Source organism: Lichenostomus cassidix, chromosome 2, assembly GCF_008360975.1.
Source record: "Lichenostomus cassidix isolate B80296 chromosome 2, HeHo_3.0, whole genome shotgun sequence".
NCBI lineage: Eukaryota > Metazoa > Chordata > Aves > Passeriformes > Meliphagidae > Lichenostomus > Lichenostomus cassidix.
Genome location: NC_139482.1, coordinates 92,709,482 through 92,726,026, shown reverse-complemented (window position 1 = coordinate 92,726,026; position 16,545 = coordinate 92,709,482). Strand labels below are relative to the sequence as shown.

At 37.1% G+C, this 16,545-nt stretch overlaps 1 protein-coding gene across 6 annotated transcripts in view; it reads left to right on the top strand.

Annotated features, from left to right (window-relative positions):
* The window catches only part of ZNF236 (zinc finger protein 236), a 71,709-nt gene that overhangs the window by 51,088 nt on the left and 4,076 nt on the right, over positions 1-16,545 (top strand). For 3 of the 6 annotated variants that reach the window (XM_085052409.1, XM_085052410.1, XM_085052407.1), the window contains 9 exons: positions 790-1,155; positions 3,086-3,231; positions 4,458-4,701; positions 5,413-5,592; positions 6,113-6,265; positions 6,908-7,098; positions 8,725-8,856; positions 9,483-9,680; positions 15,243-15,372. In XM_085052409.1, the coding sequence (XP_084908535.1) occupies positions 790-1,155; positions 3,086-3,231; positions 4,458-4,701; positions 5,413-5,592; positions 6,113-6,265; positions 6,908-7,098; positions 8,725-8,856; positions 9,483-9,680; positions 15,243-15,372 (1,740 nt within the window). Of the gene's footprint in view, positions 1-789; positions 1,156-3,085; positions 3,232-4,457; positions 4,702-5,412; positions 5,593-6,112; positions 6,266-6,907; positions 7,099-8,724; positions 8,857-9,482; positions 9,681-9,790; positions 10,071-14,252; positions 14,340-15,242; positions 15,377-16,545 lie in introns of those variants that run through there. The other 3 variants (XR_014850047.1, XM_085052411.1, XM_085052408.1) reach the window with 3 other exon arrangements.

Sequence of the window (16,545 nt, the reverse complement as noted above, 5' to 3'; positions counted from 1 at the left end):
GAAGCAATATTGTGCTGGAAGGCCTGGGAATTTCAAGAGTTACAGTGGGTTTTCTGCTGCAGTGACACGTTTTCTGCCAGATATTTACATTTTGCTTTTTGTAAATTATACAGCTGTGCATATGGTTAGAGAAATAAATTCTATAGTTTTCTCAAAAATTCCATTTGAGGCCAAGGATGTTTTTCAGATGGTATGCACTCTAAAAGGAGACACAAAGAGGGCTGTATATGTATTGACCAGATTTCTGTGCTTTGAGATTACTTTGAGGGGTTGATATTTTGTTTTAGAATATAATCTCACTTAATTTTAATAATTTACTACTTGTAATCCATTAATACTAGTTAATTGAGGCAGTATTGAAACAGAAGAATAAAGCTGCTGGAATTAGAAAGGAAAAGAGTGGTGAGTAAGTAGGAGCCAGATGCTGAAGAGGTCAAGGTAAAACTTTTAATTCTCCAGTTTATGAGCTGTGTAGTTGAAACTGGGTTAGTCAGGAAGATGACATGAGGAGGAGGACAGAGGCATGAAGGTGACCAGATAAGATTCTGCATGAAAGCTTTAAAAGCACATTCAGTTTTAGTGAAAGGAAAAATTTAATGCGCACTTTATTGAGAATCTTAATTCATTTGAAAAGCAGCCAGATAATAAAGAAAAAGTCCAATTATTTCAAATTTATTCTGTTCAAATTAGTTTAAAATCTGTTTTGGGTTTTGTTGAATGCATGATTTAGTCCTGTCAATCTCTTTAGAGGTTTAATCACTTATCTTTCTGGTTTTGAAACTTTTCTAGGCCAGAAGCTCTTCTGTTGTCATGTGTGCAGTAATTCTTTTTCTACAAAAGGGAGTCTAAAAGTCCACATGCGTCTGCATACAGGAGCAAAGCCCTTCAAATGCCCCCACTGTGATTTGCGGTTTCGTACTTCGGGGCGCAGAAAAACCCACATACAGTGTCACTATAAACCAGATGCAAAGAAAGTCAGGAAGCCTGTTGCCCGGACTTCAACTGAGGGACTGCAACCAGTCAGTCTTCTTAATTCATCCTCAACAGACCCTAATGTTTTCATCATGAATAACTCTGTTTTGACAAGTCAGTTTGATCAAAATTTACTTCAACAAGGACTTGTGGGCCAGGCTATCCTGCCTGCTTCAGTGTCAGGTAAAAATGGATGGTGTGGTGATGTTGGTGTTGTGGAGATCAAGTTCTGAAATTTGCTTTCTATTGGAGTTCAGAAAGTTTTGCCAAAACAACTGGTAAGAGTTGTAGTGAATTCATGGTTCGATGCACAGTGGTGACATGAATAGAAATTAACTTACTTAAGAATGAAGGGTAAAATGTATACAGTTCACCTAAAAAAAGTCTCTTGAGTTCTGCTGTGGTGTTGCACTGCAGAGAGGAAGGAAATATAGCTAACAAGTAGTTGGAGTGCTGTTACTGTTCTTGGTAGTTCTGTTGTTTTTTTTTAAAAAGAAGAGAAGCAAAACAGTTACTCTGTTTGTCTGCACTGGTTATTTATGTGAATATATATTATGTGAATTATGTGAATAATGAAGAGTGTGTTTTAAGTGCACATCCTCTGCTGTACATGTGCATTTGTCCAAAATAAAAAGAAAAAAAAACACGCCAAAAGAAAACCAACCAAAAAAAACCCAACCCTAAAACAAAACATGAAATTTCTTTAGCACTACAGAAAACTAGTAGGTATGTATGTTAGATAATTAAGTCTAGGTTATGAAGTCTCACCAATTGGCAGTGACTGCAGCTGCATTAGCACATCAAATGTGCTGCAGGCCATTCTTTGACTCTGAGGCCAACTGGCACAGAATACCCAACATGCTTCATATTGCAAGAAAGTCACTTTTTGAGAATAACCCTTGCTAATTTCTAAATTTTTTTTCAGGTATTTTTTGTGTAAGTGCTCACTGACTTAATGTTTGTGTGATGCTCAGATAAACTTGGGACAGGGATGATTTTAAGAGCGGAATGGTGTTCAGGTGTCTGGAAATTTGCCTTGTTATTATTAAACATACAGCTTCAATTGTGGATCTTGGACTGTCTGTCATTTCTGAAATTGAGACTTCAATTTTTTGTGCTGCTTTGGCATTTTTTTTCAGTACATGTCTATGATTTTGCAGGTATGCCCACAAATTCAGAGTATTGTATCAGTCTCATATTTAACTGTAAATCAGCTTATCTGATTTGACCTAAACTGTTGTCCAAAATGAAAAAATTGTTGGTGTTCAGAAGATACTGACGTTGTTTGACAGGCACAGTTGGTGATAAGTTTGTGATGAAATTGATTTTTGCTTGGATTTTGCACATAATAAGGAGGAGTGTTGAGCATATTCAGATGTCCTAGAAAGACGCCTTGTTAAATTGAGATTTATAGTGTGGGTTTTGCCCAGAGCACGTATTTTTTTGGGTGCATTGTAAACCAGATTTATTATACTAAAGAATTCTGAAGAGGGAAGGATAGGTGTTTTTGAAGCATCGTACTCAAGGTGTTTGGAATAGAAGGTATGTCAAGCACAAGATGATTTTTTTCCAATATTCTCTCAAGACCTTTTGTAGAGATGGTCTGTTCAACTTCTGAAATAAGAACCTTTTAAAGTTCTAAAGACTTTTGTATTTAAATTGCTAATATATCTTTATTTTCATCCATGTAAGTACGAAGGATGAACTTTGACACGTTGATACTGAACCATGTCTGTGCTGTGCAAAATGTGGCAGTAGCTTTCATGTGTATGTTCAGAGTTAGAATGTAAATATCCTCTGTGTGTGCTGCTTTGTTTAGGTGCAGCACAGTCTGCAAGGAAATCTAAACCCAATTTCTCTAGATTTCTAGTGCTGCTCTGGAGGGATTCTTGTTTTGTAAGCTGCTAGCTAGTGCATAAATAGCAGTCCTTAAATCACGTGGAATTTATGAAGCTTTAAAATGGGTAATCGTCTACTTCAAATTATTTTTCTTGTCTTAAATAAATATGTGTGTTACATAGCTTTTAGATTAATTTGTAAAGATAAGCATGCTGAAAGAGGTAGTCAGTAATGGTAAATAAAAACATTACAATATAACTGTTTTCTTTGGTAGCTGGAGGTGACTTAACTGTGTCCTTGACAGATGGTAGCTTGGCCACTCTTGAAGGAATACAGTTACAACTTGCTGCTAATCTGGTTGGACAAAATGTTCAGATTTCTGGAATAGATACCACTGGTATTAACAACATAACATTACAGGTAAGTTCCTCGCACTTCCTTGCTTTTAATTGTGTAGAGTCACTTTCAGGGCTGAAGAAAGTTTGAGCCTACATAACTGTGAAGGACTTCCCTTGAGTTGAGTGAGGACTTGACAATAACATACTGTATCAGTTGTACAATGTTAAAATATGTAAATAATAGGTGCACAGTGGGATATTTTTCTGGTGTAGTTTATCTCGTTTTCATTTTTTTTTACCTCTCTGGGATTTTGACAACACTTTAAAATATGCATTATTTTTCTTTTAATTGCATTTTGTCTTTACACTTCAAAAGTACTTTAGGTTTTCCCCCAACCCCCAAAAGACATGCCCCATTCTCACCCCCTGAAACAAACCCAAATTATTGCACAGAATGTTCTTTTCTAAATATAAGACACTGAGTTACTTTCCAAGCTTTTAGTAGTTGGATTCACAATTAAAATTCCCACTGAGCTTGTGAAAGGAATGACAGAAAAAGGTGAGATGATTGCATTTAAAAGTTTGTATTTGAGATATGTGAAACAATGATTTTATTGAACTTGGTTGTGTTTGATCAGCTGCACAGAATTACTTGATGTTGGAGGAGACCTCTGGGAGGTCACCAGGTGCAACTCTAAGGTTAGGGAAGGGACATCTGCAGAGTTGCACTGATTTGCTCATAGTCCTCTGCTCAAGAAGTTTTTAGCATAAAATAAAAACATTTTAATTTATTTTTCTCAACTGCTAAATGTCTCTGAAGAGTAAAATGTCTTCTCTTTAAGTATGGAGAACAGCTGTTGCCTTGTGAAATAAGACCTTAATGACTCTTAGGAGCTGAAGAAATAAATAATATCTGGTATCAGTCTTCTCTCTTTTCCATGCCTATTCTATTTCAAAGGCTTGGAGACAGTGGTAAGCATTACATGCACTAATAAGACAGTGTAGAATAACAGCAGTGTGTTTACCTGGGCCTAGCATGCTGATCCATAACTGATTGTGATTTCCCAAACATTTTGCTGAGGGAAAGGAGGGAAGGTGAATCTGAATAGACTTGTTACATAGTCACTTTAGAGACTGGCTATATACAGACACATAGAAACTAAATCTAAATTTAAAATGGTTAACTCTAAATTTTCGGTACTATATATACTCTACATGCAATAAATATGTATTCTGGACTTACATTAAGACTATTCATTTAACCCATTTTGTTAACTTCAGATTGATTGTTGAAAACTTGTTTTTCAGATTGATCCAAGTATCCTACAGCAGACGTTACAGCAGAGTAATTTACTTACTCAGCAGCTGACTGGGGATCCCACCATGGCTCCACAGAATCCCTCCCTCCAGTCAACAGAAAATACAGTGCCAGCTAATGTGGTTATTCAGCCCATATCAGGCCTGTCTTTGCAACCCACAGTAACATCATCTGCTAACATGACAATAGGGTCTCTGTCTGAGCAGGAGTCTGTGCTGACAACCAATGCTAATGGTAAGCACTGTCAGTAGCTTTTTTGTGCTTTCAATTTCTTAGTTTTACTTAGGATATTACCCACAGTGAGAAACTGTCACCCCCTGCCTCCCCCCCACCCCCACCAAACACCTCATTTTAATGAAATAAACTTGCAGTTCTTGCTTGAGCATCTTCAGCAAATTTTACAGCTTTGTGTTACCCTTTCTTAATATAATTTTTTTCAGAAGGTGAATTAGGGAGTAGGTTTAGATTAGATATTAGGAAGAAATTCCTTACTGTGAAGGTGGTGAGGCACTAGAACAGGTTGCCCATAGAAATTGTGGATGCCCCATCCTTGGAAGTGTTCAAGGCTTGGTTGAATGGGGCCTTAAGCAGCCTGGTGTAGTGGAAGTTATCCCTGCTCATGACAGGGGAGTTGGAACTGTGTGATCTTTAGGGTCCCTTCCAAGCCAGGCCATTCGGTGATTCTATATAATGAAGATACTTAAGAATTTCTGTAGTCTTGAAAGAAATACAAAATCTTCATTCTGAAAATCTTAACTGCAAAGGAGTAAATTAGATGTGAAAAAACATTTATAATTTAGACTGCAAGTTCTTGTGTCTGCCCTTGGCTGCATCATTTATAGTAGTTCAGAAAATAATGTATAAAGTGCTTTAAAAAAGTTACGTCAAAAATTCCGCCAAAGGATATTCATGGAATTTTTTTTTTGTTCTACCTCTTACGTTTAGGAGCACAAGACATTACTCAAGTCATGACTTCACAGGGTATGGTGTCATCTACAAATGGACAACATGAGATAATGTTGACCATAAATAATTCCAGTTTGAGTCAAGTTCTGGCTCATGCTTCAGGTTCTACTACTGCGACCTCATCAGGAAGTCCTCAAGAAATCACTCTTACAATATCTGGTTTGTGTTTCTGAAAACCTTTAATTGTAGTATTTTATGAAGTACCAATACAGTAACATATCAGGATATTTTCACAGTCCATAGTTTTCCCATGGTGTATTTTTTAAATATTCATCAATTTGAAAGATATTACCCAAATCTGCTTTTGAAAATGAAACACATTTGCTTTGAGAACACATTGGATTGGTTGCCTGTTTTATTTGTTTATTTGTAGCCTCAGTTAACAGCTGGATTTTTATAGATTAATCAAGTTGGTGCTTTGAATCTAGATAAGATATTTGTCTAAAAAATACTGATCTCAGATATTTCTGTACATGTTAGTATCTAGATTTGCATAATCACATCTGTATTAAAAACTTGACAAACCTTTGCATAAAAATCTGCATGTGTAGAAGTTAATTTTATATTTTGGTTGTATTTTCTGCTTTTATTATTTTATGATCTGTTGCTTATGGTTGTAAGAACAGTAGCAGAATAATGTTGAGATGATTCCAGTTACAATAGGATTAATTCTATTCAGGCCAAGATCTCATTCAGCATAATTCTGGAGGCACAGATCTGAATACTGGCTTAAGGCTGACAGCACCAACCATCAGCAGTCAGACTACAGGTGCCACATTAACTATAAGCAACGACCAGCTGCTTTCTCAGGGCCCTTCACTAAATGCTCCAGGTATGCATACAGCGATTTTTCTAATTGAAAGTAAGATTTTTTTAAAAAAATAAATATTAGACAACGTAGCTAAATTTGAAGTGGTATAATCTTGCATGTCATGATTCAGGAACTTCGTGTGTTTTGTGTGTTTTCTCACAAGCTTTAAATTGTTACATCAGTTTAAATAAACTTTATTCCACACAGTAAGGAAAAAAATTAAAACAAGACTTATTTTGAATTAGTACTTGGAGGCAGTCACAGGAGTATTGAAGAAATATTTCAATAAATTGGAGGACAACAAAATCCAGTGCATTTGTTGCAGAAGTGATAAAATATCAAATTTGCTCTAGTACTCAAATTTTGAGATTTTAAGTTTGTATATGAATTTCTACTTACATATTTTTGGATACACACATGGACACCTTTGCATGCAATTCTGTGTTCATCAAGCTACATTTAGATATATTTTTTCTGATTTTATCATCTGACTGACAATTTTAGGTGCTTGATTACCTGTTTAACTGATTTTGTTGGTTCCAAAGTAGAAAGTCCTAGCAATGAGAAACAGAAACTACAAAGTTCACTTGAAATAAGTTTACAGCTGAGAATTTATATATGTAACAATTTCTTTTTTTTTTTACCATTTTGCATATATTCTAGAACTTAATACAACAGGTGGAACAAACCTTCCTCCAGCAACACCCATATCTCAGTCTGCAGTTTCTGCTCAGAATTTGGTAATGTCTTCATCAGGAGTTGGAGGAGATGGTAGTGTCACTTTGACTCTTGCTGATACTCAGGGGATGTTGTCTGGTGGTCTTGATGCAGTTACACTTAATATCACTTCACAGGTAAGCTGCTTTTCTGAACTGACAGATAAATTGATACTTCTGTCTTACAGGGCAGGAACTGGAGATTTTGCGTAGAAAATAATTTTGTCCTGTTAATACAAAATAATGGAAAATTTAGTTAATTTTCCTTCTCTCCGCCAGTGGTGTGTGTACACCATCTAGAAACATGAGCTGTTTAAACAGAAGTGCAGATACATTTTGCAGGGTTGTTTTTGTTTAAATTAACATATTGGTTCTACTGTTTCAAACACTGAGATAAGTTTTTAGTGTTAAACTTCATTGTCATTATTCAGTAATACAGCTTAGTACTTCTAAATATATTATTTCAAATGGTAATTTTTCTTTTCCTACTTGTGAATGTGAGAGTTGAAGAGCAGTTGTGACAGTTCTTTCCACAGAAAGTAATAGAACAGAATTTAATTGAGTATCTTTAATAACAGGTGGCATTATAAGAAATTTTATAATAATGTTGCTATATGGAATATCATCTGCCCAGTAACCTTATTATTAGTTTAATTTATAGCATAATTTAAAATTTCTGTGGTAGCATCAGGATACAAAGACATGTTGGCAAATAGAATCTACAGAGTGGGGAGATAAAAAGGATAAATAATATTAAAAGCCTAGAAAGTGAAAATTTGGAGTTGTGTGGCTGACATTTCAGTGTAGATTTTACATCTGGAGACTTGGGCTGTTTCTTCTATTTTCTTGGCTTAACTAGGTTTAGATTGATTTTTACTTACTTTTTTACTTGAATTAAAATGTGTAAATGTATATGAATTAAATACTATTTGTCTTGCATGTGATGTGATTAAAACTAGTGAAGTTATATGCTTCACTCTGAAGTTCTGCTCTAGGGAAGGGAAGAAAATATTTCCTAAATAGTTCTTATGATACCTTTATGATTCCTGGCATCACAGAGTAACAGAACATGGTTTCATTTCAGACTTTGTAATAATTTAAGTGATTACATTTGGCAATGTTCTGTTTATTAAGAAGATTCTGTACCTCCTATAAGACAAGCATAAATAAAATTGAAGCATTGAATAATACTGATAATAACTATGCAAACACAGTATATGTTGCAGGAAATCATGGTGAATAGACAGTATGTAAAAAAACTGTGTTTCCTGGGGAAATGGAAAAGTCATTATAAGTAGTGTAGAAATAGAAGTAGTAAGATATTAGTAATCATATATCCCAAGTACTCATTTTGTATCATCATTTCAGGGGGTTTGGCAGTATGATGAATTAAGAGATTTACGTAAAGATACTATGGGAAGGCCATGCAGGAGAACAGAATACAGAGCTTAAAGGCAAGGGAAGGCTGAAACACGCAGCACTTCATGCAAAGCTGGTAAAAATTAATCAGAATTGAATCTACTCTTACAAACTTCCAGCTGTTGTTGCCCTTAAATTGTTAGATTTAAATTTAAAGGAGAAAAGGAGGTAAAGCAGTTGCATTTGTTCAGATAGGATTCCAAAAGGCGTTTTTCTAAAGGAAAAAGAAAAGAACTTTTGAGGTATGAAAACTTATATGACTACAGTTAGCTGTTAAAATACAGCTTCTTAAATATAGTTACTCTACTTTGGTTTTTTGGTTTTTTGTTCTCCCCTTTTTGACAGGGTCAGCAGTTCCCTGCTATACTCACAGATTCCAGTCTTGCTAGCCAAAGTGGATCAGGATCACAGCAAGTCATACTGGTGAGCCATACACCCCATTCAGCACCTACAAACTCTGATGAAATAACATACCAGGTAGATACTACATATTTCTGTATCTTTTGTTGTAAAGGACTTTATTTAATCAAAATACTGGGATACTTCTTTTTTATGTTGAATCATGAAGGCTGATGTCATTCTCAGAAAAGAGTATTGGGAAGAGGTTGTCTGTGACTTCCTAGTCACCCAGATTCTGTTGTAAGTTTTGAGTTAAAAAATACTTCTTTATGAAAATAGAATCCCCAATAAAGAAGTTAAACAAATAGAAAATACTCCTCTCCTCTGCAAAATCAGAGATTTTTTTTTTCCCGTCCAAAAAGTTTTTGGCTTTGAATTTTGTTCAGTGAAAAATTGAGAGTCATCTGAGATGTTCAGGAGCATAAAACTGAGTATAGAAAAATATGGATAAACACACACATTCTGTTTATTACGTGTTGTGAATTTGATCGTTGTTATTAGTGTTGTTTTCTTAAAATATGTGCGTCATTCTTTAGAGCAATGAAATAGAAGTTCATGTTTACGTATAATTGACTTCTTTTGTGTCTGTAAGTTGCTTGCAGATGCTCTCCAAAAATTTGTCATATTGAAGTCGATTTTGAAAAATAAACCAATGTGGTTGTGCTTATGAAATTATGTGATAGTGTTTTTGTAAATTGTTATAGGTGACAGAGGTTTCCCCTAACGTGACTAAAAGCAGTCAAGGAGAAAAGGAAACTCGTGGGCACCAGTGTTTTGAGTGTAGCCAAACCTTTTATTCTGTCACCATGCTGACGCACCACTGCAAAGAGGTTCATGGCAAGGAGCGAATACATGTTTGCCACATCTGCAATAAGGCCTTTAAGCGGGCAACACATCTCAAGGTATTTGGTAATAACAGTTGATTGTTCTCTTAACTCATTTTGTTTTGGACTTGCTGTGATATTAACAAAAGGTACCTATTTAGCTCTTTGTCTTTGCTTTCCCTTTACAGTGTGAGGTGTGCATCTGAGAGAGGGAGTCTGAATGATAATGTATGCACAGATAGAGAACTCTCTTCCGGAGCATGGAGAGGATTTTAATGCATGTATTGACTACAGAATGAAAAATGTTAATGCCTGCCATGCAAGTAGTAGAGTCAGGAAAAGATTTCACTTACTTTATTTGCATATTAATATCATCAGCTCTAATCCTGACTTCCAGATAATCTTTTGGTATCTCAGGAAGTTACCTGCTTTACAGTCTTACCATTTCATTTGTAGATCCTCTGTCGTGTGAGTACAAGTGATAGAGGAAGCATTTGTTTTAAAATATCCTTATATTATTGCTGTTGCCTAGTGATATTTTCTGTTTTCTGTAGATTATGAACATGATACTTACAAGTCTTTTAAAGAAAAATTAGTGGTGTACCTAAGTTCTTAATTGGATTATAAAATGTTCCTATTAGGAATATTGGGCTGTACTAAACAAGTGCTTTGTTCAGGCCAGTATCTTACCTCTGAGAGATATTTAAAGGAAGTAATTTGAAGAAGAGCTTTAAGAAAAGAGTAAACATAGAAGTTGCCCAGAATTTTGCCAGCTTTCCAGAATTTATAGCAAGAAATCTTTGGAGCCAAAGGCAATGCAATTATATTAATTTATATTATCTTTATAGCTATATCTTTATATTTATATTAGCTTTTAGGCGAGCTCTTCAATAGATTTGCTATACTTTGATATAGTATTTTAAGGAAATATACTCTCTTTGTGAAGTTCACCCCCTTGGAGTGATCATGTCTGTCAACTATACTATTGGAAACTATCATAAAAAGTGTTGTGAAACTCTCAGAAGAAATTTTCCTGGAAAAAACCCAAAAGAGTCTTGATACTTATTTTTCTTAAGTAATGTTAACAAACTCCAAATATCAGTCTCTCTTCATTTTGTTTTCTTAGAACTGGCTGGTGTTACATTTTCCCCCCCGCTAATTAAACCTTGATTTCTGTTATGTGCTGGGCCCAGGTGAAAGATATGAGAAGATAACTTCTTACTCTAGTATGTCTCTTGGATTATTATCCATAACTGATTTTTCAGGAAGGCAGCAATTGAAATTGCACTAAGATGTTCAAGGGCAGTCACAAGAGACTTCACGGATTTGGGACCGCTTCTTAAGGGATCAGAAGCACAAGTAATCTTCTTCTCTATCCTTCCAGTTGCAGGGAATGATGTAGGAAGAGACAGGAAGAGCCAGCAGATCCATAACTGTCTGAGACTGGCATCACCAGCAGAGTATTGGGGTCTTTGATCATGGATTAGTCTACACAACAGCAAGACTGCTGCAGATGGGCTACTCGTGTCTCAAAGGGGGATCTTAGCTGAGGAGTTAGCAGGACTCATTGAAAGACCTGTAAACTTGATTTATAGGGAAAAAGGGTTAAAGCCAGACTTCCTGGAGATTACCATGAGGGCAGCATGCCTGTGTTTGAGGGTTAATGTGCCAGTGAGGTCCTTCGGGCTCCACCACCATGTGCTGAGTACACTGGAGCACATTTGAAATGTCCCTGTACTGGTGCCTGCAGCACTGTAGCCATCTGTGGAGGTAGGGGTGTCACGAGTCCTGCCACAAGGGGAAATTGTCAGAAGAGCTTGTCAAGCCACTTTCAGTCATTTATGATGAGCAGTGCTGGATAACGAGGGAGGTCCCAGTTGACTGGATCTCAGCACCTATGATGCCCATCTACAAGGGCTGGAAGTAGGATCTGGGAAACTACAGGTCTTTCAGCCTGATCTGAGTGCCAGGGAAGGTTATGGAGCAGATCATCTTGAGTGCCATCATGACGCAAATGCAGGACGTCCAGGAGATCAGGCACAGCTAGTATGGGTTTATGAAAAGCAGGTCCTGCTTGAGTAATATGACTTCCTATGACAAAGTGACTGACTCAGTGGAGGAGGGAAAGGCTGTGGATGTTGTCTATCTGAACTTCAGCAAAGCCTTTGACACTATTACCCACAGCATTCACCTGAAGAAACTGACTTCCCATGACTTGGATGGGTGCACTGTTTGCTGGGAAAAAATTGGCTGTATGTCCAAGCTCAGAGAGTGGCAGTGAATGGAATTACATGCTGGCTGGTCACAAGCGGTGTTGCCCAGGACTCAGTACTGGGGCTGGTTCTATTTGATATCTTTATCAATGATCAGGACAAGAGGAATCAAGTGCACTCTCAGTGACTTTGCAGACAACACCAAACTGGACAGGAGTGTTGATGTGCTGGAGGGCAGGAAGGCTCTGTGGAGGGATCTGGACAGGCTGGATGGATGGGCTGAGCCAGTTGTGTGAGGCTCTGCAAGACCCAAGTGCCAGGTCCTGCCCTTGGGTCACAACAGCACCAGGCAGCACTACGGGCTGGGGACAGAGTGGCTGGAAAGCTGCTGGTGGAAAAGGACCTGGGATCTTGACAGTGGCTGAACATGAGCCAGAGTGTGCCCAGGTGGCCAGGAAGGCTGATGGCATCCTGGCCTGTATCAGGAATAGTGTGGCCAGCAGGAGCAGGGCAGTGACTTTCCCTCTATACTTTGCGCTGGCAAAGCTGCACCTCAAATCCTCAGTTTTGGCCCCTCACTTCAAGAAGGACATTGGGGTTCTGGAGTGTGTCCAGAGAAAGGCAGCGGGGCTGGTGAAAGGTGTGGAGGACAGCTCTTAGAAGGAGCAGCTGAGGGAAACTGGGATTGTTTAGCATGTAGAAAATGAGGCGGGGGGCTCACTTGTCACTCTCTACAACTGCCTGAAAGGAGGCTGTGGCCGGGTTGGGGTTGGCTTCTTCTGCTGGGTAACAAGCAATATGACAAGAGGGAATTACCTCAGTTGTGTTGGGGAGGTTTAGATTGGGCATTACGGAAAATTTCTTTACTGAAAAGCTTGTCAAGCACTGGCATAGGCTGTACAGGAGAGTCATCAGGTCACCAGTTCTGAAGGTATTTAGAAGATGTGTAGATGGCACTAGGGATAGTGTCTTAGCAGACATAGTTTAGTGGTAGACTTGTCAGTGCTGGTTAATGGTTGGTTTTGATCTTAAAGGACAGTTTGATTTACCATTGGACCGTCGTCTGCTAAAACAAATTCCATCCTTTATCAGTCTCTTTATGAAGGTGTTAATAGCAGCATCAGCTATTATTAGCAGCCTTTAAAGGCAAATTCAACAAAGATAAATGAAACCAAGGGGTTTGGTTAGGATTTTGGGAAGGGTTCAGTGATCTGTTACTCATGGTCTTCATTTTATACTGATGGAATTCTGAAGATCACCAGCAATATTAAGGGCACTGCCAAACTTCAGGCTTTTGAGAAAAACCCAGTGAACAATAAGAGTATCAGTGTTTAGATGCCAGTACTTAACTGTATGTGTTTTTTCTGAAGATATCAGTACCAGCAGTTTCACAATTATCCACAAGATAATCCTCTCTAGAGATCATGTATGAACGCCTCCACCACCCGCCCCAGTGTCAAGACTTTCTAGTCCAGTGACTTCAATTCCCCTTCTGATACGGATTAATGTCCTGTTTTACAGCTTCACAGAGAGGAGAACCTTAAGATATGTACAGTGACTAAACTGTCCAATTTCATATCAATATGCAGTGGAACTATCTGCAAGTTGACTGTTCATAGCAAATAAGGCACAGACATGATTCCAAGGTGAAAGTAAAATGGCCTTACCATCTTATTAAAACAATGGAATGAAACAAACTTTTTATTGCTACACTTTCAGAGGTGGTTGCAATTAGTGTTTCAGGGGAGATGGGGTGTAAGACTGACGTTCCAATGCATGAGCCATTTCAAAGAAGGTTTCCACTCTTATTCTCTAATTAGATACTGCTTATTTGGTACCCCAAGATAATTACTCTCTGAAGAATATAAGAATTACACAAATAAAGTTGTAAAACATCATGTGAACAATCAGTTAAATACTAAGTATGTCTGTAAAGAGAAAATTACACTTCAGAACGTTGCATTTCCATGAACTATTTTCAAAAGTATATTTATTTTACAGGAAAAGTATAAGAGATGCACAAATCAGTGGAACAGAATTGCATCACAAACTATTTCTTCAGAGAAAGTTGACAGAAAGTTTTACAGGGCTATCTAGATATGTTGTTTGCTTTCAAATAGAAAATGCAAGGGGTGTTGGTGGGATTTGGAGGTTTCATTTTTTTGGCTTTTTGGTTGGGTTTTTTGTGGTGGAAGAAAGAAGCAGCAAGTTTCAGATAATTTTTCTGGAATAGGTCAGTGGGCTTCCACCATTTCAGTGCTTCAAGGGATAATGAACAAGATAAAACCAAAATATTTTCTTCATTTCCAGCTAAGCTGGGATTTATAGATACCTGATTTTTCTCAGAAGACCTTATATTATTTCCCTATAATACTATATTATTATAATTAATGTGATAATAATATTCTTCCGTGTAACTGTCTCGCTGATTTTCCAGTGTAAACAAACTCTGCAGACACAGTTTGCTTCAGTTCGTGGAGTGAGGAATAGGACTTCATAGACATCAAGAAGGCTTATTGTTTAGGTATAGTAAAGACTAATTTATAGTTTAGTCTGTAATGAAATAGACTAGAAAAGAATATCCACACACATTTTAGAAAGTATTTGCAGTACTGTTTCACAGACAGGTCTTGATTAGATTTTCTTAGTTATATATATATATTTATTTTCTTTTGTTATTTGAATTTTATCTTGGTATTAATAAATAAATTTAAATGAAAAAAATTAATAGATAACATAAGATACTCTATTAAGTTTGCAAAACTTCTGGATCCAGCATCAGTGTATTAAAAACACTGAAGTTACAGCTGTTATTGATGCTTCTTCATGAAGATAAAACATTCTGCTGTCTTACCTGTAAGAACCTTAGTGATTTTATTTTCTGGTGTTTTTTCAATTAAAAGTTCATTGTGAAGTGCTTCTGTTTGTATCTTGACATTGTGCAGCTGTGTGTGTATGTTGTGATAGTCACCTCTTTGAGGCCTGTGCAGTGTTACAGTGGTACCAATTCAAGTGCTGAGGAATTCCTACATATCAGACAAGGAGGGAGATGGATACTGTAGAGGAGAGGGGGGAAAATCCTACATTAGCATTTAAAGAACTCTGGGGGGCTTTTTTGTGTGTTTTATTTTACTTCAGATAATTGGTGAAGGGACTAATGTATGCCAAAATAGAAAGACACACAGTTACTGATGGAGTTTTTCAGAAGTGTAGATACCCATGCTTGAGCCTTAGAGAGAGTTGATACACAAAAATAATCTCTCATTTAAAAGTAAAAAACAAATGCAGGCTTCCATTTTCTTTCAGCTTGTCTGCTGATGACTAAGATCCTCTGCTTTGTCTTCAAGGTGTGAATATATTTTTATGTTAAGTACTGAAGTCTCTTTAAATGGTCTGAAATTTATTTTTTTTCCCTATACCGGCTTAGGAACATATGCAAACCCATCAGGGTGGACCTTCACTGAGTTCCCAGAAGCCTAGAGTGTTTAAGTGTGATACTTGTGAAAAAGCATTCGCTAAGCCAAGTCAGCTGGAGAGACACAGTCGCATCCACACAGGTGACACCAGAAATTATTTTTATCTTTTGAGGTTTCCTTGTGAATATCTAGATGTCATGTTTGGAGTCCTAGCACATGCTTTCAGCTAACTGAATTTAAATATCAAGTTAAGCTTAAAAAAACTAAAATAAATTTCTTTCCTCAAATGTTTGGAAATTAAAAGGAGGAACAGCGAACTTGAAAACTCATGTGCTTCACTAAGCTGATCTGTATTTTGGGACTGGCAGTGGTAATGTGAATGCATGAGCTTGTATGTAACATTTTGTCGGCCTTTGAAACAGACAAATAAAAGCATATTTTAAAGTGTTGTTTGAAGTGATAGAAAGACACTGAAGTGATATAAAGGATATGATCATCCTCAAGCATATGGAAGAATGTGCAAATGAGTGGGTGTGCTCAGTGATGATAAACAAGGGACAGGCTGGAGTGCTGGTACTGACTGCTATATGCAGTGTTGCATTGTCACTGAAGCTACTTGCACAGGTCATCTGTTTCTAATGCCAGTGCTTTTAATTTGTTGTGTTCTTTTCCACTTAATTATTTTCTTCAACAATCAAGTCTATACTGGCTTTCAGGGAGCACTCATTTCCTGTGATGTAAGTGCTTTTCAGGTTGCAGCTTCTACCCTGCTATAAGTTGAAAGCTGTACATAGGATGATAGCCCAGCTGCCTTCCCTGTCACCTTCTGTGCCTGACGAACGGTCTTTTTAAGAACATGAGTTCTAAATATAGGCGTCAGTTTTCTGAAAAAAGTTCTTTCTTTTCCCTACCACTGCTACTAATGAAGAGCTGTCATGGCTGCTAAACTTAAAGAGGACAGGGGAAAGTTATCTGTGTTGCTACTAAGCTGGAGGGGACCAATGAATTTGACCGGATGTGCTGTAAAATAAGATTCCCACAAAAGAATAACTCTTTCAGGGAGTCAGCCAGAGCTTTCTCTTTCCTCAGCATCAAGCTGTTTTGTGGTTAGTGTGTCAGAAAGGAATATTGTGATTCTACTGTGAGTAGGAAAAGAGAAGCAGGAGTTAAAATCCAAGGAGATTAAAATTCTTTAGAATCTGTCAATAATTTGCTTTTTGCAAAAATGACTTAAATAACACAGACTCTTTAAAAAGTTATTGTCTCCTAGTTTAAGGATTCCACAAAATATGCAGAAAGCAGGAAAGATGACCA